Source organism: Pelodiscus sinensis, chromosome 1 (genome assembly GCF_049634645.1).
Source record: "Pelodiscus sinensis isolate JC-2024 chromosome 1, ASM4963464v1, whole genome shotgun sequence".
NCBI lineage: Eukaryota > Metazoa > Chordata > Testudines > Trionychidae > Pelodiscus > Pelodiscus sinensis.
The window spans coordinates 331,161,109-331,183,416 of NC_134711.1; the positions used below are offsets into that span (position 1 = coordinate 331,161,109).

Genomic DNA, 22,308 nt, shown 5'->3' on the forward strand with positions numbered 1-22,308 from the left:
GCCACATTTCAAGAAAGATGTGGAGAAATTGGAAAGGGTACAGAGAAGAGCGACAAGAATGATTAAAGGTCTAGAGAACATGACCTATGAAGCCAGGCTTCATGAACTGGGCTTGTTTAGTTTGGAAAAAAGAAGATTAAGGGGGGACATGATAGCGGTTTTCAAATATCTAAAAGGGTGTCACAAGGAGGAAGGAGAAAATTTGTTCCTCTTGGTTTCTGAGGACAGGACAAGGAGTAATGGGCTTAAAGTGCAGCAGGGGGGTTTAGATTGGACATTAGGAAAAAATTCCTAACTATCAGGATGGTCAAATATTGGAATAAATTGCCAAGGGAGGTGGTGGAATCTCCCTCTCTGGAGATATTTAAGAACAGGTTAGATAGACATCTGTCAGGGATGGTGTAGACGGAGCTTGGTCCTGCCTTGAGGGCGGGGGGCTGGACTCGATGACCTCTTGAGGTCCCTTCCAGTCCTATGATTCTATGATTCTATGATTCTAAGGTACTTTTGGACTCGATCAGACCCGAGCTCAAGCTGTAAAAATAAGAAAGTAACCCTCCACATTGCACTGCAGGGGCTGCCCCGCCCATCCTAGGTCCCGTGCCTCTCGCCTGCAGCCCCCAGCACTGTCCAGGACTCGCCCCCTCCCACCTGCGAGGTTACATAAGTGAACCTCTTCTTCCCCCTGCCCCGCACTGGCACGCAGTGCTCTGACCCCCATGCGCACAATGTCTCAGGCACCTGCCCTACCCCCCGCGGTACCTGCAGCCCTGGGCATGAGTTGGGGCACTTCTCCCGCGTGTAACCTCCCCTTCACCCGAGGTCGCCCCCTGGCCACCGGGGATGACGCAGACCTATATTTTAATCCCTATAGAAATCAGTGCAACTTTTCTACCATTCAAAAAAAGATAATGGATGACTGTTTTTCTACATTTTGTTCCTCTGGTTTCCTGAGCAACAACTCCAGCTAATAGAGATATAAAATCCACTTCCTCAGAGGAGATGATCGTGAGTGGAGAAAAAAAGGGGGGATCACAGAATAAGAAGAGAGAGGGAGAAAAAAATTACCTGTCAAGTGTAGTGCTGGTGCTAATGAGGCTGATTGGGTGGGCTGGAAATGTCCCAGACTTAGCTTTTGATGTCAATGGGGGGGTTGAATGAATGGAAAGCAGATTTTAAGCTGTGTTATCCAGTTCACGCCTCTGTTAGCCCAAGGGAAACTGTCAAATTTGCCAATTCCACACTCGCGCTCTCTCTCGCGCGCGCTCTCGTGCTCTCTCTCTCTTTCTCTCTCTGTAATTGGCTGGTAACATTCCTTAGTAGAAGAATGGCTACTTTGAAATCCCTGACTGAGTGCCCAGGCAGGTTAAAATGTTCCCCTGCAGGTTTCTGTGTGTTCCCATTTCTGATGTCTGACTTGTGTCCATTAGTTGTTTGCCATAGACTGTCTGGTTTGGCCAGTCTCCATGGTAGAGGGGCATTGCTGGCACTTGACGGCATAGATCACATTGGAGAATGTGCAGTTGTAGGAGTCCCTGCTGTGGCGGCTGATATGGTTAGGGCCTGTGATGGTGTCGCTTGCGCAGGGGTGGCCCTAGACGAGCTGCCAGCAATGAGCGCCCTAGGAGAACCATGCAATCGGCGCCCCCACCTCCAAACCCCTCAATTATATTGCGCCACCATTTGGTGCCCCATTTAACTTGGCCCCCTAGGCAATCGCCTAGTTCTCCTCTATGGACAGGCCACCCCTGCGCTTGCGTAGATGTGTGGACAGAGTTGGAACCAGGGGTTGTTACCCAGGAACCTACCCTTGCGAGTGTGTCTCTGGTGTGGTGTGCAGCAGCTGGCATTTGTTTCAGGTTAGGGGGTTGTCTGTAGGAGAGGCCTGGCCTGTCTCCTGAGGCCTGTGAGAGTGAGGGGTCATTTTCCAGGATGGGTTGTAGATTGTAAGGATGCATGGGAGGGGTTTCAGCTGGGGTTGTAGATGATGACCAGTGGCAGGATCCTAGGGCTGTCAGAGACCTCAGGAGGCATCCAGTCCAGCCCTCTGCCCAAAGCAGGACCAGCCCCGACTCCATCATCCCAGCCAGGACTTTGTCAAGCCAGGACTTAAACACCTCTAGGGATGAGATTCCACCCCTCCCTAGGGAACCCATCCCAGCGCTTCCCCAGCCGCCTAGGGAAATCGTTTTTCCTAATATCCAACCTAGACCTGCCCCACTGCAACTTGAGACCATTGCTCCTTGTTCTGCATCTGCCACCCCTGAGAACAGCCTCTCGCCAGCCTCTTTGGACCCCCCCCCCCCCCGTTCAAGCAATTGAAGGCTGCTCTCAATGGCGTTCTGTTATTTCCCTTGTGGGGCCGGTCATGAAGGAGCAGGTCTGTAACCAGGCAGGAACCAGTCCTGTGTCCTGCCTCCTGGGCACAGGCCACATTCCTGCCGAATTCAGAGGTGCCTTCCCTGTGTAACCGCCCGGCCTGACGTGTCCAGCCCTTGCAGGCGAAGCAGGGTTAGTAGTGGGGTGGAAGGCCCCTCAGAAAACATTACTGCTGCACGAGGTGTTGGTTATTCACAAGGTAACGTGAGACCCGCCCCCCCCCCCCCCCCCGCCGGGTTCAATAACAAACTGGAGGAGCCTAGAACGCACTTGGCTCCCAGTGGCTAGAACGGGCCCTTTGCTTCTATCCACAGCCCCATACAGACAGTGACCCGACTCGCGGCAGCGGGCTCGGCACAGCAGGCTGGGGAGGGGTAACCCCACTGCCTTCAGGGGGTCCTGGTCCCGAAGCGAGGGGGCCGGGGTGAGCTTGTTGTGAGCGGATGCTCAGGGATGGGAACCCCTTGGCGCCCCAGCCTCCAAAACCTTCCCAGACACATGTTCTGCCTGACCACACTCGCCGAGGGGGGCCTGGGAACTGGGGGCCTCCTCTCAAGTGAAGGGCAGCTCAGGTTCGCACAGCCAGGGCCAGAAGGAAGCTCTGAGCTCCAGAGTCTGCCGCTGCCTCGGGCTCCCTGGTGCTGCCTTTGCCAGGTTCAGGCAGGCTCAGCTTTGGACATGCCCCCATCCTGTGGCCGGTAGTGACAGCAGGCTAAGCCTGGCCCCTGGCCATTGGCCCCAGGGCTGCAGCCAGGGACACTGCAGGTGACTCTGTGTCAGAGGGGCCATGAAGCGAGGGGCAGACACAGAAACTGGAGTTAACCTCGAGGAACAGAGTCCCTGGTGGGAAAGGAACGTCGTGGGGAGCAGGCAACGGGGAAGCAGGCCTGGCTTGCGGGGGTGGACTGGCCCCAGCAGGCTGGGCAGTATGCCCAATTCAGCACGACTAGCCTGGGGCGGGGCAGCGGTGACCAGGCAGTGGACTGGCCGTCAGAGGGGAGCAGGAGAAAGGCAGGTGACCTCAGAGTCCCGGGGGAAATGGGGTTTGCCAGCAGCTGGCTCTGCTGGTGGGGCGGTGCAGGGTGAGGGGTTGGTCAGAACTGATCCAGCAGCTGCCGGCGGCGGAACATGATTGAGCAGAGACCAGGGCGCAGACAGGGCCCGGGGCAATCGGGTCTCCTGGAGACGGGGCTGTAGAATGGCTGGAGGAGGAAGGAGAGGCATCGGTGGGGAATTTCCCCTCCTCACTATGAAACGTCTGCCCGCTGTGGACACGGGTAGTGCCCCGAGGGTGCACGGCTCAGTGAGAAAGGCGGGGGGCTGAGGAAGCTGTATCTGCCCGTGCAGCCCGCACACCATCGGGCGTGGTGCACTATCCCAGGGAGCGGCATGGAGACCACTTACAGAGAGGATACTGAGCTTGCTCTGCAGCCGTAGCTGAGCGCCAGCTGGCTCTTAGCTCAGTCAATAGGGGCCCATGCACTGAGCTCCACAGGTGCCAGGTTTGGGTCTGCCTGATGGCGCCACAGCACCTTGTGCAATCCTGCCGAGGCATGTGAGCAAGATGAAAAATGTATGAGACTCAGTACCCGGTATGCTCTAGCACGGGGTGCCTGATCCACACTTGCAACAGGCTGCCAATGACTCCACGGGGGCCCACTAATACATTAATCCACCTAGTGTGTGTGACCACTGTGTGGATTTGAACCTGGGACCTCTGGAGCTTCGTGAAGGAGCCTATAAAGCCAGCTGGCTCTGAGCTTAGGCAGTGGAGTTCCCTTGTTCTTAGCTCACGCTGTCAGTGGTCTAAGTGCCTCTCCATGGGACAGTGACCCCCATTGGGTGTGTGGGTTACAGGTGAACGCATCCCTCACAGAACATACACATCCTGCCAGACTCAAATACCTGTTCACAGGCACAGAATAGCAGATGTATGTGCACACACTGAGCACAAAGCACAGCATGTCCACACACACAGGCTGTGTCTACACTGGCACCCTTTTCCGGAAATGCTTAAACCGGAACAGTTTTCCATTATAAGCATTTCTGGAAAAAGCACGTCTACATTGGCAGGATGCTTTTCCGGAAAAGCACTTTTCCGGAAAAGCGTCCATGGCCAATGTAGATGCACTTTTCCGGAAAAAAGCCCTGATCGTCATTTTCGCGATCGGGGCTTTTTTGTGGAAAAGACTAATGTGCTGTCTACACTGGCCCTTTTCCGGAATAGTTTTTCCGGAAAAGGACTTTTGCCCGAACAGGAGCAGCATAGCTTTTCCGGAAAAACACTGACAATTTTACAGTAGATCGTCAGTGCTTTTCTGGAAAAGCAAGTGTCCAGTGTAGACAGCTGGCAAGTTATTCCGGAAAAGCGGTTGCTTTTCCGGAATAAGTGGCCCAGTGTAGACACAGCCACAGTCCAGGAGGGAGGCAGGTGGCGATTTGAACCTCTCCAAACATTCCCTTCCTGATATGGGCTGGAGTTTGAAGACAGGATTTTCCATAACGCTGCTGAGGCTTCCCTGTGTCAGTGGCTTTCAGCCGCCTCCACCCCACAGCTCAGTCAGACGGGGGTGAACAGGGGCACCTACCTGTGTCTGATCCCGCCAAGTCCCCGCTAGCTCCCCAGAGCCGCTCTGTGACTCACACCGCTCTGAACATGGGCCAGGAATGGACCCGTCTGCTTGGCTTGCCACCGCGGGGCTGGCTATAAATCAATGGCCGCAGATCCCAGCAGAGTCTCCACATGGCCGGGCGTCCCCAGGGATCCCAGAGTTTACCGCAAGCAGAGTGGCTCTCTGAAGACTGAAGGGCCAGGGTGAAGTTAACACTCCTGTTCCCCTGAGGGGCATGAAAGGCCTCTGCTTGGACATCTAGGGTGTGTCTAAACTACACCCCGCTGCCGACAGAGGGATGTAGATCAGGCACAGCGCTATTGCAAATGAAGCGGGGATTTAAATATCCACTCAGTTCCACTCAATGTGCAGTCTCAGTCAAAAAAGCCAACAGAATGTTAGGCTAGAGAACAAGGCAGAAATATCTTATTGTCTCTATATAAAACTAGGGTACCCCCCCATCTTGAACACTGCGTACAGATGTAGTCACCTCATCTCAAAAAAGATACATTGTCATTGGAAAATGTTCAGAAAAGGACAACAAAAATGATGAGGGGTTTGGAACGGGTCCCTGTTGTGCGGTTCGATTTATTTTAGATCCAAGGAAAACCAGGAAACTCCAGGGCTACTTAACCACTTTCTTATTCATTGCAAGCTTTACGCAATTAATACAGTTGTTTACGTTTTACAAGCCTTAAAAACAATGACTATACAATTTAAACCTTACATACTATACATTCTAAAGCAATCAATCCAGTGCAACACAATGCAAAAGCAATGAATAGAAGATCTACTATAATACAATAATAAAGCCTAGTTCACTTACACTTCACCCCTATGCTACCTACAGTACCAGGCAGAAGGTTGTGGTTCCTTTTCTTCCCACGCAATGGAACGCCAGGCACTGGGTCGCCGGTGTGAAGGGCCTGTTTACTTCTAGTTATAACGAGCAGGACTTGTAGGTCAATCCTGCTCATTCTCTCCCATCGATTGTTCTTGCTAAGCCCAATTTATAGCAAAGCAAGACTTGGTTGCTCTAATAATATTTTCCAGTTGATTCCGTATTGTGTAGGATACGTAAAATGCCCAATGCCTCTATTTGGGTACAACCTGCTCAGAATATTGCTTAAAACTATAAGGCTACGTCTAGACTGGCCAGATTTTGCGCAAAAGCAATTGCTTTTGCGCAAAATCTTACCAGCTGTCTAAACTGGCCGTAAGTTCTTGCACTAGAACACTGACGATCTCATGTAAGATCATCAGTGTCCTTGCACAAGAACTGTGACGCTCCCGCTCAGGGTTCTTGCGCAAGAGGCCAGTGTAGACAGCTCTTGCATAAGAAAACCCCGATGTGCAAAATGGCGATCGGGGCTTTCTTGCTCAAGAGAGCATCTAGACTGGCATCTATACAAAGGCACCTGCCAGTCTAGAAGCTCTCTTGCGCAAATGCTTTTAATGGAAAAACGTTTCCGTTAAATCATATGCGCAAGGTCGCACCAGTCTAGACGCAGCCTAAGTGTAGTTGACAATTTCATGGCTACATCTGTAATTTTTGCTGATGAGAAACAGAAGTACCAGTACAAGGTTGCTTGTCCTGTGTTGTTGATGTGGCTTTGCGTACCAGGCTTAATCTGCATTCTTATGCAAAACATTCCTTCCTCGTAGCTTCCCTAACCCAAGTCTTGCCTGCATGCTTATGTGCACCAGACTTGAGTCAGGCCTGGGTTTGCTTTTAGGCACTGTGGAAAAGGCAAATATCACCATTTTTCCCCAAGGCAGGACAGTCCAGGGTCCCCAGGATCACATGAAGTTTAACTGTTGTTTTTTTTTTTTTAATGGAGATTGCCTATATCCTAGAACTGGAAGGGACCTTGAAAGGTCATCAAGTCCAGTCCCCTGCCTTCACAGCAGGACCAAATACCATCCCTGACAAATTTTTGCCCTAAATGGCCTCCACAAGGATTGAACTCACAACCCTGGGTTTAGCAGGCCAATGTGTTCCCGCCCTTTGTGGCATCTGGTCTGACCCAGTCTGGCCATTCTTACGTTCTTATGTGCTAACATGGAACGATGGTTACAGAGATGCCAGAAAGAGCGTGCCTGTTATTTCGAAGTATATTTCATGTAAAGAGAAGGAATTGCTATTTTGTGATACTTCTGGTATCCCGAAATAGTCCCGCTATTTCTAGACGTAGCCTTAGAGTCCTTGGGAATAATACTCACTGAAACCATCCACACCATGTGCAGCGGAATGTGTGGGCCCGATATGAAAGGGAGAAAGACTCAGACAGAAAATATCATCTTGCCTCTCTATGAATCCATGGTACACCCACACCGTCAATGCTGTGTAGATGTGGTCGCTCCATCTCAAAAAAAAATATTGGAATTGGAAAAGGTTCAGAAAAGGGCAACAGAAATGATGAGGAGAATGGAATGGCTGCCATATGAGGAGAGATTAATACAGCTGGGACTTTTCAGCTTGGAAAAGAGATGAAGAAGGAGGAATAGGGAAGAGGGTTATAACATTTGCGCCTGGGGTGGAAAAATAAATAATGATATTTAATCCTCAGCATAATGCAAGAACTAGGAGTTACCCAATAAATTATTACGCAGCACATTAAAACATACAAAAGGAAGCATTTTTTTCCCCCAGAACACATAGTCAACCTGTGGAACTCCTTGCCAGAGGATGTTGTGAAGGCCAGGACTATAACAGGGTTTAAAACAGAACTAGATAGATTCATGGAGGTTAGGTCCATCAATGGCTATTAACCAGGATGGTAGGAATGGTGTCTACACTGGCCGCTTGAATTTCCAGAAAAGCTCTGACGATCTAATGTAAAATCATCAGTGCTTTTCCGGAAAAACTATGCTGCTTCCGTTCGGGCAAAAGTCTTTGTCTGGAAAACTGTTCCAGAAAAGGGCCAGTGTAGACAGCACAGTATTGTTTTCTGCAAAAAAGCCCCGATCGCGAAAATGACTGTCGGGGCTTTTTTGCAGAAAAGCGCGTCTAGATTGGCCACGGACGCTTTTCCGGGAAAAGTGCTTTTCCAGAAAAGCGTCCTACCAATCTAGACGCGCTTTTCCGGAAATACTTTTAACGGAAAACCTTTTCCGTTAAAAGCATTTCCGGAAAATCATGCCAGTGTAGACATAGCCGAAGAGTGTTGACCAGCACCTAGTGACTAAGGGGTTAACTCGGGTAGCTAGCAAAGGTGGTAGCCAGGGGGCAGGGAGAAACAACCTAGATAGAGTTTTACAATTTGAATTGGATCTAGGTTCCCTGCCTGCTTTCTTTGGGTGGGAGAGAGAAACCTGGAGTGGAGGAGACACAAAATGATTTCAACCCAGGCAGGACTGCCACGCCTCCGAGGAATCCGGGGCATGGCAGTGGACTGAACAAAAGAAAATTAGGAGGAAAAAGGGGAAAATGAATCCAGTCACCTTCAGAAGAATGTTTCTTTATTTTGTGGTTTGGTTGGGACTGCTCTGTGTGAGTCTATGCCTCCCCTCGCCAATTACCATCTAAGCATCATTCCTAAAGATTTTCTCTGTGTTTTAATTTATTTTCCTTAATTGCTCTGTAACAGCTAGCAACCAAGTCTGCTTCAGCAAGTTTCTCTTTTGTTGTGTAATAAAAATCACTTTTTTTTAAGCTGGTGATTTGATTCTTGTGTCCTGGCAGGTCCGTCTGTGGGTATCTGCAGTTCCGCTGACTGAGGGGTCAGCTACCAGGGTGTGTCTAGACTACAGGGTTTTGTCGACAAAAGTGGACTTTTGTCGACAAAACTAAACCTGCGTCTACACTACCGCTGAGTTCTGTCGACATAACGTCGACAAAACTCAGCAGTTTTGTCGACGCTGGTAAACCTCATTTTATGAGGAATAACGCCTTCTGTCGACAGAGTTCTGTCGACAGAAGGCATTATTGCATCTAAACTGTCCTTTGCATCTACACTGCCATGTCGACAAAGCAGCTTGCTTTGTTGACAGAACTGAATGTGGTCTAGACGCTCTTTGTCAACAGAAGCTTTGTCAACAGTATGGGTGTGTCTAGACTACCTAGTTTTGTCAACAAAAGTGGACTTTTGTCGACAAAACTATACCAGCGTCTACACTACCGCTGAGTTCTGTTGACATAACATCGACAGAACTCAGCAGTTTTGTCGACGCTGGTAAACCTCATTTTATGAGGCATAACACCTTCTGTCGACAGAACTCTGTCGACAGAAGGTGTTATTGCCTGTAACGTTGCATCCAGACTACGGAGTTCTGTCAACAAAGCAGCTTGCTTTGTCGACAGAACTCAATGAGTCTGGACGCTCTTTGTCGACGGAAGTTTTTTCGACAGTATCTGTCGACAAAACTTCTGTCGACAAAAGCCTGTCGTCTAGACGTACCCCCGGAGTCTGCCGCTGGTCTTTCTCTTTTCTTTTTTCAAACTCTTTTGGGGCAAAAGAGCTGGGGGCACCCTTGTGGGTGATTTCAAGTGTTCACCCTTGTTTTTTAGGGATAGAAAAGCACTTGATGGTGGCAGCGATTCCCCAAAATCTGTGTGTTGTGATTCTGGGGGAAGCTTTTGTAACCAGTGCCTGAAGAGGAAGGTTTTGAAGCTTTCTTGCAGGCCCCCATCTTCTGTAATTGGAGGGCCAGAGTGGGGAACAGCCGCGCCATGACTGCTCTTACGTTCTCAGGTTTTTTACAATTGGGTAGTGACCGCTGTGCTGCCTGTGTGTCCTTGAGGCTCTGTGTGGAGTCACGGCGCTATTCGACGATTCTGTTATTGTTGATAGTGGTGGTACATCTAAAACCCACCAGGGCTGTGTGGCAGCTGTATAAATGTACCTGCAGCAACTGCTTTGTGGCGTGAAGGGTGCCTCACATGGAAGACCCTGCTCACCCGCGTGCGTATCTGCTTGGTTTTCACGCTGTACACGATGGGGTTGAGCATGGGCGGCAGGAGCAGGTAGAGGTTGGCCAGCAGGATGTGGACAGCTTGGGGGATGCTCTGGCCGAAGCGGTGAGCCAGGAAAGAGAAGAGCCCGGGGACGTAGAACAGGAGGATGACGCAGACGTGGGAGGTGCAGGTGCTGAGGGCCTTGATCCGGGCCTGGGCTGAGGGGAGGCGGAAAACAGCCCGGAGGATCATGACGTAGGAAAGCGCAATGGACATGCCGTCCATCCCCACCACCAGCATGGTCACGACCACCCCGTACGATGTATTGAGCGTGGTGTCTGCGCAGGCCAGCTTCAGCACGGCCATGTGCTCGCAGTAGGAGTGGGGGATGAGGCGGGCCTGGCAGAAGGGCAGCCTCCTGAGGAGCAAGGGGAAGGGGGCGATCACAACCAGGCCTCTGACCGAGACCAGCAGCGCCATCTTGGCCACCGTCGTGATTTTCAAGATGGCCGTGTAGCGGAGGGGGTGGCAGATGGCCACGTAGCGGTCCAACGCCATGGCAACCAGGATGCCTGTCTCCACCAGCGAGGAGGAATGGATGAAGAACATCTGGGCGAGGCAGGCGTGGAACTCGATCTCCCCGGAGCCCAGCCAGAAGATGCCCAGCATGTTGGGCACGGTGGACGTGCAGAGGACCAGGTCGGTGACGGCCAGCATGGCCAGGAAGAGGTACATGGGCTCATGCAGGCTGGGGTCCGTCCTTATCACAAAGAGGACCACGCAGTTCCCCAGCAGGGCCACGATGTACATGAAGCACAGCGGGATGGCTATCCAGTGCTGTAGGGCCTCCAGGCCCGGGATGCCGACCAGCAGGAATGAGGCGGGCCGCAGGCTGCCGTTGACAGACGCCATGATGAGCTGCGGGACACATCCAGCTCGGGAAGAACAGCTCCGGAGGCCTGCTAGCAATCAATACTGAGAGTGAGGGCTGGTGTGTCCAGAGAAGGGCTCGTTGTCAGGCTAGCTGTGAGCTAGACTCATTCTATGGCTGCTCTCCATGATGGTTCTTGGGGTACTTGTGGGTTATCTCCTCCCCCTGGCTTCTGGGTCACAGAGTCTAGCCTGTGCCTGTCTGGGTCACAGAATCTAGCCACTCCCATGCTGTCCTCTAGGCTCTATCCGAGTCACGCAAGCACCCCTGGCCTTTTGACTCCATCCCCTGTGATATCCAGCCCCGACACTGGCTGCTCACAGGCACCACTCTTTTCAGCCCTGGTTCCCAGGTTTTCCTTGCACTCTCCCTCCTGCCTTACACACGGCCCTTGGGAGCAGTGATAGTAACACAACAGCCAATTCGGTGGTGGGGGAATAAAGGGTTCACTAGAAACACCGGCCTCTTTCCCAGCTAAGGAAGTGGGCTCCCTCCCTGCTCCCCCACAACCAGGACCCAGTTGTTCATGGGAACCTCTCTCTCTGCCAGAAGTCTCCCGAGGGGCAGTGTCCAGTGACGCACGATCTCGGTGTGAGCAGCTCCATCGCCCATCCCCAGGTCCGGAACCAGCCCCGCATGGCAACTCAAACAGCTGCCATGGCAGATGCAGACTGCAAATGCCCAGAGCTGGACTAGCATGAAGTTTTCCCCTGCTGGGGCCTTTCTAGGACCACAACGTGAAATGAGCAGGAGGTGAGGTCCATACGAGCAGGAGCCCCCATTGCAATAGTCCACCTGGCAGTCACTGTGCAGCCCTCGGTGGGCTGCAGACCAGTGCTGGTGGGAAAGGCTCAAGATCCTGAACAGCTTTTGCCGAGACTGATCTTTCCAGCCCCGTATCCCTGGCACAGCCAGTGGCCATGTGCAGGCAGCGACTTACCCGTTCACATTCTCCGCGCGTTTTCTCCCAGGATGGAGCCGGATTTCCCTCTCCAGCCGTGGCGCTTTGCAGATCACACGAGGCGTCAGTGAGGCAGTCAGGCCAGCTGGTGCTGGACACAGGGCAGGAGCTGCCGGAGCTGGATCTGGGACAGGAGGACAACAGGTTATGTTCTCCGTCTTGCCGACCCCAATATCCAGAAATCCAGAGTCATGGGACTGGCTTGAAAACCAGGAGATGAATGGGGGTGTCTTTGGATTTGTCTTCTGCTTTCTGAGCCTTGAGGGTGCACTGGGGTTCCTCTTGGCCACTTTCTCCACAGCCCGCGAGGGACGGAAACTTGCATTGCCTTTCAAGACGCAGGTGGACACCGGCACGTGCCCCCTGCCTCCAGGAGTGGGGGCTTGAAGGAAACAAAATTTCTCATGACACCTATGACCAACTCAGAGGATCCTTATTCCACCTTGAATCCCACCGGGATCAAGGCAGAAACCAACTCCCAGCCCTGGCTGAAGCTTTTACACTGACCTCAGAGGCGTCAGGAGCTGGCCATCAAAGACTCCTTGCAGATTAAGGTAGGAAGAGACCTCAGGAGTCATCGAGTCCAGCCCCCTGACCAAAGCAGGATCAACCCCGACTCCATCATCCCAGCCAGGGCTTGGTCAAGCCGGGACTTAAACACCTCTAGGGATGGAGATTCCAGCCCCTCCTTAAGGAACCCATCCCAGCGCTTCCTACCCTCCTAGGGAAATCCTTTGTCCTAATCTCCAACCTTGACCTCCCCCACTGCAACTTGAGCCCATTGCTCCTTGTTCTGCATCTGCCACCCCTAAGAACAGCCTCTCTCCAGCCTCTTTGGACCCTCCCTTCAGGAAGTCGCAGGCTGCTCTCAAATCCCCCCTCACTCTTCGCTTCCGCAGACTAAAGAAGCCCAAATCCCTCAGCCTCTCCTCGTAGGCCATGTGCTCCAGACCCCTCATCATTTTTCTTGCCCTCCACAGGACTCTCTCCAATGCGTCCACCTCCCCTCTGTAGTGGGGCCCCCAAATTAGACTCAGTACTCCAGACGTGGCCTCACCAAAGCCGAATACAGGGGAATAATCACGTCTCTGGATCTGCTGCCAATGTTCCTCCTAATGCCCCCTAATATGCCTTTTACCTTCTTGGTTACAAGGGCCCCCTGTTGACTCATATCCAGCTTCTCATCCATTGTAACCCCCGGGTCCTTTTCTGCAGAACTGCAGCTTAACCAGTCAGTCCCCAGCCTGTAACAATGCTTGGGATTCTTCTGTCCCAAGTGCAGGACTCTACACCTGTCCTTGTTGAACCTCATCAGATTTCTTTTGGCCCGATCCTCTAATCTGTCTAGGTCGCTCTGGACCCTCTCCCTGCCCTCCAACGTATCGACCTCTCCGCCTGGGTTAGTGTTGTTTTTAAACTTGCTGAGAGTTCAATCCATCAGAGATGGGACACGTTTTTAGGTGGCCCCCAGTGTGTTCCTAGGAAGGAAATTGCTTCCCTTAGGCCCCCATCTTGGCTGCACGTGCCGCCTGGCAGGGGAAAGGCACCCCTGCATGTTACACACGATCCCTACAAACATGCCCTAGGGGTTATGCGACCGATGGGCAGGGAACGCAGCGTGTGACGCTGGTGAACATCACTTGCCTGCATCTTTGTGCTCCAACCTCTGTTGTTTCCACCCTGTTCTCTCACCGTGTGCCACCCGCTCTCGTGCGGCCCAGCCCCGGCCCCTGGCCTGATCCCTGTCTGCGGCCACTAGACCTGTCATGCAGCAGGGAATCCCAGGTTAGCGATCTGCCCTCTCCCCGGCCCGAGGGAAGAACCCGCTGCGAAATAGAGGCCTGGGGGCTGGCGGTTTGACGGAAACATGTCGGGCCCCGAATGCGCAGACAGTTGTGTCAGCGGCGTCTGGCCTCTCGGTCCTGCTGGGGAGAGAGGAGAGGGGAGAGGGCACCACGCCTCCTTACGCCCCCGCCTGGCCCCTCCCGAGCTGCGCACGCCCGGCCCGACAGGCCCGTCCAGCAGGCCCCGCGGGAAATGCGCTGGGTCTGCACCCTGGCCCGCCTGCCCTTCCCCCACAGAGCCACGGGGCCCCCCCAGGCCTGGGTGTCGCTGGGTGTGTGTGTGTGGGGGGGTGAATCACTCAGCACCAGCCACCGCCAGAGGCAGGATGCGCCCTGGGGCCGTGCCGGAGTCAGGCTCCGAGGGGCAGGAGGGGCTGGTGGGATTGGGATCGTCCGGGGGCGCCGCTCCCGCCCGCCCTGGGAATGTGAGCAACACAGAGCTCTGTAGTGCCCGGTACGCACACATACACATAGACACACACAAATACACACTCTCTCTCACACACACACAAACGCACACTCTCTGACACACACACAAACACTCTCTCTCTCACACACACACGCTCAGACTCACACACACACACAGAAAGGGGAATGTTAAACCCTCTCTCTTGCTTTCTCTCTCTCTCTCTCTCTCTCTCTCACACACACACACACATTATCAGACACACACATACATATACACTCACACACACAAACATAATCTCTCTCTCACACACACACAAACACAGACTCTCTCTCTCTCACACACACACACTCAGACTCTCACACACACACACACACAAACACACAAACACTCTTTCTCTCTCACCCACACCCACAACCACAGACACTCTCGCTCACATACAAACTCTCTCAGATTCACATGCAAACATACACAGAAACAAACACTTTCACACACACACACACACACACACACACTCTTTCTCTCACACAAAAAAACAAGCAAACTCTCTCTCACACACACACTCAGACTCACACATATATACATACACACTCCCACATACACACACCGTTTCTTACACACATACACTCTCTTTCGCACACACTCTCACTCACATACATACACACACAAAAACACACACACTCTTTCTCTCACACACAAACACTAACACACTCCTCTCTCTCTCTCTCTCTCTCTCTCTCTCTCTCACACACACACACACACACACACACACACTGGGCATGCACAAAAACCACACACACACTCACCACAGACTCTCACATGTGCAAGGCTCACTCACAGAGTACACACATGCAGAGTGCACGCACAGAGCTCACACACACGCACTGCACAGACATGTCCCACAATACACACATGCAGAGTGCACGCACAGAGCTCACACACACGCACTGCACAGACATGTCCCACAATACACACATGCAGGCTGCACGCACAGAGCTCACACTGCCCAGACTCACACGGGCACACACACATGCCTGTGCACACCAAACACACACACACAGCCCAGGAGGGAGGCTGTGGGAAGAACTTGCCTGCAGGGGCTGGCGTAGGGGAGTTCGCTCTTCCTAGCCCTTTGGTGCTTCCCTGTGCCGAGCAGCCAAACCTGTGTCAGTGGCTCCGGCTCCCCGGGGGCACAGGCCTCTTTCAGCAGCCTCAGTCAGACGGGGTGAACGATGGGACCGACCCGTCTGCCTGGCTTGCCACCGCGGGGCCGGCTATAAATCAATGGCCTCAGATCCCAGCAGAGTCTCCACGTGGCCGGGCGTCCCCAGGGACCCCAGTGTTTACCGAAAGCAAAATGCCTCTTTGGAGACTGAAGTGCTGAGGAGAAATTAACCCTTCATTTGCCCATTATGGTGTGAAATTCTTTGGCTTAGATATCTGGCATTAGGGCCTCTGCTCACCCCGTGCTCTGCAGGGCTCGGGGCTTCCCCTCTGCATGAGGCACTGGCCAGGCTATGAAACTGCACGCAGCGAGCATCTAATATGAGGTTAGAATCCCTCTGCTGGCAGTTCAGTGAAATAAGTGTGGACCAATTCACTTGCTCCCAAGAGTGATAAAGGAGTTGGCCGAGGATTACACTGAGCTTTTCCTGACAAATCTTGGTGCACGGTGGAAGTTTCTTTGTTAAGGTTTTATAAAAAAGATACACAGATACCGGGATGCTGGTTAGCCTCCCCCAGTCCCAAGAAACGCATGAGTCGGATGACAGAGGATGGAATTGGTGATGCTTTGAAGGGTGGGATAACCAGTGCTGGCCAGCTTGGCATCATGGGACCCCAACCCTTGGCCGATAAGAAGAATGTCACTGACCTCACAGATGTCGACTTCTGAGAGGAGCTGGACTTCCTCCAGCACAAATACACCTGCACAAGCATCCCTGGACCAAATCTCTGGAGCCTATTTCCAATGGATTAAAAAAGGATCCTCAACTAGTTGTAATGGGGCGTCAATAGCGTGGGATGGGGGGCATTGCTAGGGGGCTCGCCCAGCCGTCGGTTCTGTGTCTCTGCCTTTCTCCAGGACTGCAAAAAGGAAATATAAATTCACTGCTGAAGAAATAGCAGTGGGAAGAGGGAAGTTGCCAGATAGGCCTGGATCACGGGGTAAGGGGGACTCCCTTCAGCAGAGCCAGGGGCCAGGTCTCCTGTATAGACCCAGGGAGATGGGGGGTGGCGTACTGGAAAGCCGAGACTCTTGGGCCGTGTCCAGACTCAAGGGTTTTTTCCAAAAAAGTCGCCTTTTTTCAAAAAAACTTCACTTGTGTCTAGACTACAGCCGCGTTCTCTCGAAATTAAATCGAAAGAACGTGGCTTTTCTTTCGACGGCGGTAAACCTCATTTCATGAGACTCAGAGCGTAACACATTAGAGATCAGTAACGTGGCCACTTTTTTTGGCCAGAAACTGCAGCCAAACCCCCGACCCTCAGACCCGGCGGGGCTGCTCTGATCCAGGCACGCAGCCAGCAGGCCGGAAGCCGGTACAAGGAGGCGTTACCTTATTCCCGGACCCGGGGACCAGTAACGCCGAGTTTAATACCCCAGCGACTAAATAGCTGTGTCTATGTAACACCTGCCTGGAACTGAACCTGGCACCTCTGGAGCTTGGTGTCTGAGCAGTTACAGCTTGAGCTAAAAGCCAGCAGCTGGCTTTCCTCTATGGTTGTAGAGGAGACTCATTGGTTCTCTCAGTGGGATAGTACACCACACCTAGTAGGCGTGCAGGTTACATATAGGTGTCTGTACCCCTGTGGAAAGGTCTTTCTTCGAGAGCTCCATTTTCTAACCTCGGTTGACCACCAGCCATATTCCCAGAGCTACTTCAGGAGGCAGTAAAGCCTTATCCTCTTCTGTCACCCTGCTAACGGATGAAATATTCATTTACGGTGGCAATTACCCTGTTTAGGAGAGACCTCGACAAGAAAAGCCTTGCAGGAAAATCTCAGTGAAGGCCAACACGAGCCTGTCTGCACTGGGACCAGAGGTGCCCTACCCTGCCTGTGCTCAGGGTTGGTGCTGCTAGAAGGCTGCTAGGGCAACTGTCTTCACTAGATTGACTTGTCTGAGAACCTTCCTTGAAACAGTGTTACACAGTTAAGACACTTAATTATTTTTAGAAGTCTGGGAAAATGCCACTTCTAGACGACACTACAATTCCTACCATGCTACCAACACAGCCACCTGGCAGGTTGGTCTTCCAGAGTACGTGGCTCCGAACTGTTACCTTCATCCTATCACAACTTTGCTGAAGTCCCTTGGGAAATGCCCAGACTGCATTTTGCCAGTATCTCGGAATGTATTAGATACTCCTGGGGTTTTTTTATGCAGGCTCACATAGGGGTATAGTTACACAGCTTTCAAGTCCCTGGGCTTGCATTGAGCTATGCTACTTAAAATGATTTTGTGCAGCTCAAAGTCAAACTGTTGAATTTTGATCCCTTATATTGATGGCTGGCCCACTAGGGAGTGGCTGTGTGTTGAAAGTTGTCTAACCACCACACCCTATCCAAATATACAGTCTCTCACCCCATTCTGAAGTTGTTTTAAAGGCTGGCGGGGGACGCACTGCTGTTGGTAACCCACCATTTTGCAGTGAGGATGCAAGCTAAATCACTTGAATGCTGTTGATGCTCCAGTGCCTTCCACTATCACCGCCCCTGTTGGGCTAAGGGTTGGCTGGGGGTAGGGGGAGGTGGCGCAGCACATTCTGGCCAGTGCTGAGGGCCCCCAGCCCTGCCCCTTCCTCCTGAGGGCCATGGAGCTGGGCCCTCCCCTTGCCCAGAGACCCAGCAACCTGAGCCCACCACACCCACTTCCCCTGAGGCCGGACAGAATCTCTCTCTCTCCAGCGTTAGTACATGAGAACCTACGAACGGTCAGACTGGGTCCATCTAGCCCAGTGTCCTGTCTGCCGACAGTGGCCAATGCCAGGTGCCCCAGAGGGAGGGAGCACAACAGGTAATCCTCACGTGATCCCTCCCCTGTCAGCCATTTCCAGACACACAGAGGCTAGGGACCCCATTCCTACCCATCCTGGCTAATAGCCATTGATGGACCTAACTTTCATGACTCTATCTAGCTCTTTTTTGAACCCTACTAAAGTCCTAGTCTTCACCGCATCCTCTGGCAAGGAGTTCCACAGGTTAACAGTGCACCGAGTGGAGAAAAACTTCCTTTTCTTTGTTTTAAATGTGCTGTCCATTCATTTCATTTAGTGATCCCTTGTTCTTTTATTGTGGGAATAAGTAAATAACATTTCCTTATTCACTTTCTCCACACCAGTCATGATTGTATAGACCTCTATCATACCCCCCCTTTAATCTCCTCTTTTCTAAACTGAAAAATCCAAGTCTCTTTAATCTCTCTTCATATGAGAGCCGTTCCAAACCCCTCGTCATGTGTGTTGCCCTTTTCTGAACCTTTTCCAATGCCAATAGATCTTTTCTGAGAGGAGACGACCACAGTATTCAAGATACGGGCGTCCCATGGGTGTAGAAACAAAGTAAGAAGCCTAACCGGTGTCCCTGAAGTGATGTGCCACCTGATGCCAAGCAGGTTCCTAGCAGAGGGTAGGGGATTTCTGATGATGACTTTATTACTTTTACACAGGAATTAGATCCATTGCTCCTTTCAGCCCGTTGCTAAGTTATCGGCTGACAGATTAGAGCGCTCACAGACCGGAGTCACCCCTTGCACCCTGCTCCAATATCTGAGCTGGCACGCTGGGGAAGAGGTGGGGACGGTCCAGGGAGTGATGGCAGGGAAGCAAGAGCAAGCAACGGGAGTGGGGTTTTGCGGGGCAGGAGACACAGTGGGGCCAGCCCTTGGTGGAAGAGATGGGGCAGTAGGTTGTGCCTCCAGGGTCAACTTACCAGCAACCAGAGATGTCGCAACCCTAGGAGACAATGAATTGTACCCAAGTAGCACCCCCCCCCCCAGTGTGGGTCACTGTCCCATGGAGAGGTACTTAGAACACTTACCAAGAGATAAGAACAAGGGAGCTCTACAGCCCAAGCTGAGAGCAAGCTGGCTTTTAGCTGAAGCTGTAAAAGCTCCCACACTAAGCTCTAGGGGTATGTCTACACTACAAAGTTAATTCGAACGAACGGATGTTCATTCGAATTAACTTTGATAGGCGCTACACTAGCGCCCCGCTAGTCCGAACTTAATTGGAACTAACGGAGCGCTTAGTTCGAACTAGGTAAACCTCATTGCACGAGGACTAACGCCTAGTTCGAACTTACTAGTTCGAATTAAGGGGTGTGTAGCCCCTTAATTCGAACTAGTGGGAGGCTAGCCCTCCCCAGCTTGCCATGGTGGCCACTCTGGCCAAAACCAGGGAAACTCTACTGGCCCCCTCCCGGCCCCAGAGCCCTTAAAGGGGCACGGGCTGGCTACGGTGCCCGTGCCAGGTGCAAGCCTGCCAGAACCCAGCCAGCAGACCCTGCACCTGGCACGACTCGAGCCACCCACCCGATGCCCCCCAGCCCTCCCCCTCTTCCCGGGACCAGGCTGGCGGCTCCCGGGAGCTGGCCCAGGTCCGCAAGAGGTGGGCACCCGCCTGGTCCAGTGCAGACATCGTGGACCTCGTCCATGACCTCTGCACTAGGCACAGGAAAGTGGCTGTCTAGGGCAGGAGAGCTGCCAGCCTGGCCACCCAGGAGCAGGTTTGCATGAAAATCAAGGTGGTCCACTGAGACCCCCGACCCTGAGCCCTGAGCTTTTAGAATGGCCGTCCTGGGTCAGACCAAAGGTCCATCTAGCCCAGTAGCCTGTCTGCCGACAGTGGCCAACCCTACGGACCCCGGAGGGGATGGACCAAAACAATAACCAAGCCATTTGTCTTGTGCCATCCATCTCCAGCCTTCCACAAACAGAGGCCAGGGACACCATTTCTACCCCCTGGCTAATAGCACTCCATGGACCCAGCCTCCATGAATTTATCTCACTTCTCTTTTAACTCTGTTCTAGTTCTAGCCTTCACTGCCTCCTGCTGCAAGGAGTTCCACAGGTTGACTATTTGCTTTGTGAAGAAGAACTTTCTGTTATTAGTTTGAAGCCTGCTACCCATTCCTTTCCTTTGGGGTCCTCTAGTCCTTCTTTATGGGAACTAATGAAGAATTTTTCTGTATGCACCCTCTCCACCCCACTCATGCTTTTAGAGACCTCTATCATATCCCCCCTCCATCTCCTTTTTTCTAAGCTGAAAAGTCCCAGTCTCTTTAGCCTCTCTTCATATGGGACCTGTTCCAAACCCCTCATCATTGTAGTTGCCCTCCCCTCTCCCACCCTCTGTCTTCCCCTCTCCCACCTCCTTTTCCCAGTCTCCCCCAGTTTTGCTCAATAAAGAGAGATTCTATTTTTGAACACAATTGTCCTTTATTTTGTACATCAGGAAGGGGGACTAGGGAAGGGTAAGTGGAAGGAGGTGAGGGAGGAATGGGGTACGAGCCCCCAATGGGGAGGACTGGGCTGGCTCTGCGGACTTCTGGGGGTGGAACCTCTCCTTCAGCCCCCCAATTGCCCCCTCTCCCGAGATGGCAGCCTGCGGCAAGTGCAGCTGGTCTGATGGCCGAGTGCTGTGATGTGCCCAGTGCGGGCACTCAGGGCACTCCAAGCCAGGACTGCTTTGCAAGCGGGGCACCCTGAGAACTGTCTGTCCGGGGTGCGGGTCGGGTCCCTTTAAGCGCAGCCCTCGGCTAGCCTGAGACAGCAGCTCCATGCTCTAAGTCCTCCTCTGATGCCCTGCCGGCACTGCTTCCGGCCATCCTTAACCCCGGTTCAGGGTCCACTCTGTGTGGACATGCTTGTTTGAATGAGCAAAACGCTAATTCGAACTAGTTTTTTAGTCTGGATGCGTTAGTTCGAATTAGCGCTGTAGTGCAGACATACAAATCTACCTGGTGCCAGTTACAAACACACACCAACTCGAGAGTTTGTCGGGCTGGAATAGTCCATTGACTGTCTAGTACCTGATTGAGGGAAGAGAGCACAGCCCATTCTAACCCACCAGAGTTGCATGGGATGTGGTCTGCCAGCTGGAGCCCCAGGCAAAAGCTTTCCGAGTCCATTTACGCGTAAACAGACAGAGCAGCCTGTCCCGGATCTGCTGGGTCTTCACCCCGTAGATGATGGGGTTCAGCATGGGGGGCCCCAGGACGTACATGTTGCCAATGAGAACTTGGAAATATAGGGGCACATTGTGGCCAAAGCGGTGTGTGAGGAAGGAGAAGAGATACGGGATGTAAAAGCCTAAAATGGCAACCAGGTGGGAGCCGCAGGTCCCGAAAGTCTTGAGCCGGGCATCCTTGGTGGGGAGGCTGAAGACGGCCCTGAGGATCTGGGTGTAGGACATGGTGATAAAAATCACATTAGGAGCAGAACCTAATAACAACACAAAGAGTCCGTAGTAGCTATTAATGCGGGTGTCGGCGCAGGCCAGCTTCACCACGGCCATGTGCTCGCAGTGCGTGTGGGATATGATGTTGGTTCGGCAATAAGGCCACCGCCTGGCCAGGAAGGGAGTGGGCAATGCGAGTGTGACCCCACGCAGCACCACGGCCAGGCCGATCTTGGCGACCACCGAGTGTGTGAGGATGGTGGAATGTCTCAGGGGGTGGCAGATGGCCACGTAGCGATCCAACGCCATGGCCACCAAGATCCCAGACTCCACCGCTATGGAGCTGAGCATGAAGAACATCTGGGCGAGGCAGGCGCTGAAATCGATCTCCCTGGAATTGAACCAGAAGATGCTCAGTGTTTTTGGCAGCAGGGATGTGGAGAGGACCAGGTCGGTGACAGCCAGCATGCAGAGGAAATAGTACATGGGCACGTGGAGGCTCGGCTCCAGCTTCACAACCAACAGGATGGTGAGGTTCCCGAAGAGGGCGATGGCGTACGTGATGCAGAAGGGGATGGAGATCCAGCCATGGGCTGACTCCCAGCCAGGGATGCCCAGCAGGATGAAAGTGGAGGGGTTGGTGAAGTCGGTGGTGTTGAAATCTGACATGGAGCAGGGGAGAAGGCGTCCAACTCCGAAACAGAACGGTGTCTCCAGCAAGGACCGTATGTTCCCCTGACGGCCTGTCTGTGCCCAGGCTCCGGGGTGATGGTCACAGTCCAATGCCTGGAGGGAGAGACCATGTTAACATGAGACACGACATGCGCTAATGGAGGCTGTTCTGATGTCACGGGTGAAGCACGTTTTTTTCACTTCAC

General features: G+C 52.8%; 2 protein-coding genes across 2 annotated transcripts; both read right to left on the reverse strand.

Annotated features, from left to right (window-relative positions):
• Window positions 1-9,795: 9,795 nt before the first annotated feature.
• On the reverse strand, window positions 9,796-10,842 carry LOC102454080 (olfactory receptor 52R1-like). Its single transcript, XM_025188613.2, has one exon. It carries the CDS (start codon window positions 10,798-10,800, stop codon window positions 9,796-9,798), a length of 1,005 nt encoding a protein of 334 aa, XP_025044398.2. The 5' UTR covers window positions 10,801-10,842.
• A 10,249-nt stretch (window positions 10,843-21,091) lies between these two features.
• On the reverse strand, window positions 21,092-22,099 carry LOC142830396 (olfactory receptor 52J3-like). Its single transcript, XM_075934980.1, has one exon. It carries the CDS (start codon window positions 22,097-22,099, stop codon window positions 21,092-21,094), a length of 1,008 nt encoding a protein of 335 aa, XP_075791095.1.
• Between the last annotated feature and the right edge of the window lie 209 nt (window positions 22,100-22,308).

Excerpts from the sequence above, each read along its gene's own strand:
- LOC102454080 (XM_025188613.2), bottom strand. The coding sequence starts at position 10,800 with ATGGCGTCTGTCAACGGCAGCCTGCGGCCCGCCTCATTCCTGCTGGTC.
- LOC142830396 (XM_075934980.1), bottom strand. The coding sequence starts at position 22,099 with ATGTCAGATTTCAACACCACCGACTTCACCAACCCCTCCACTTTCATC.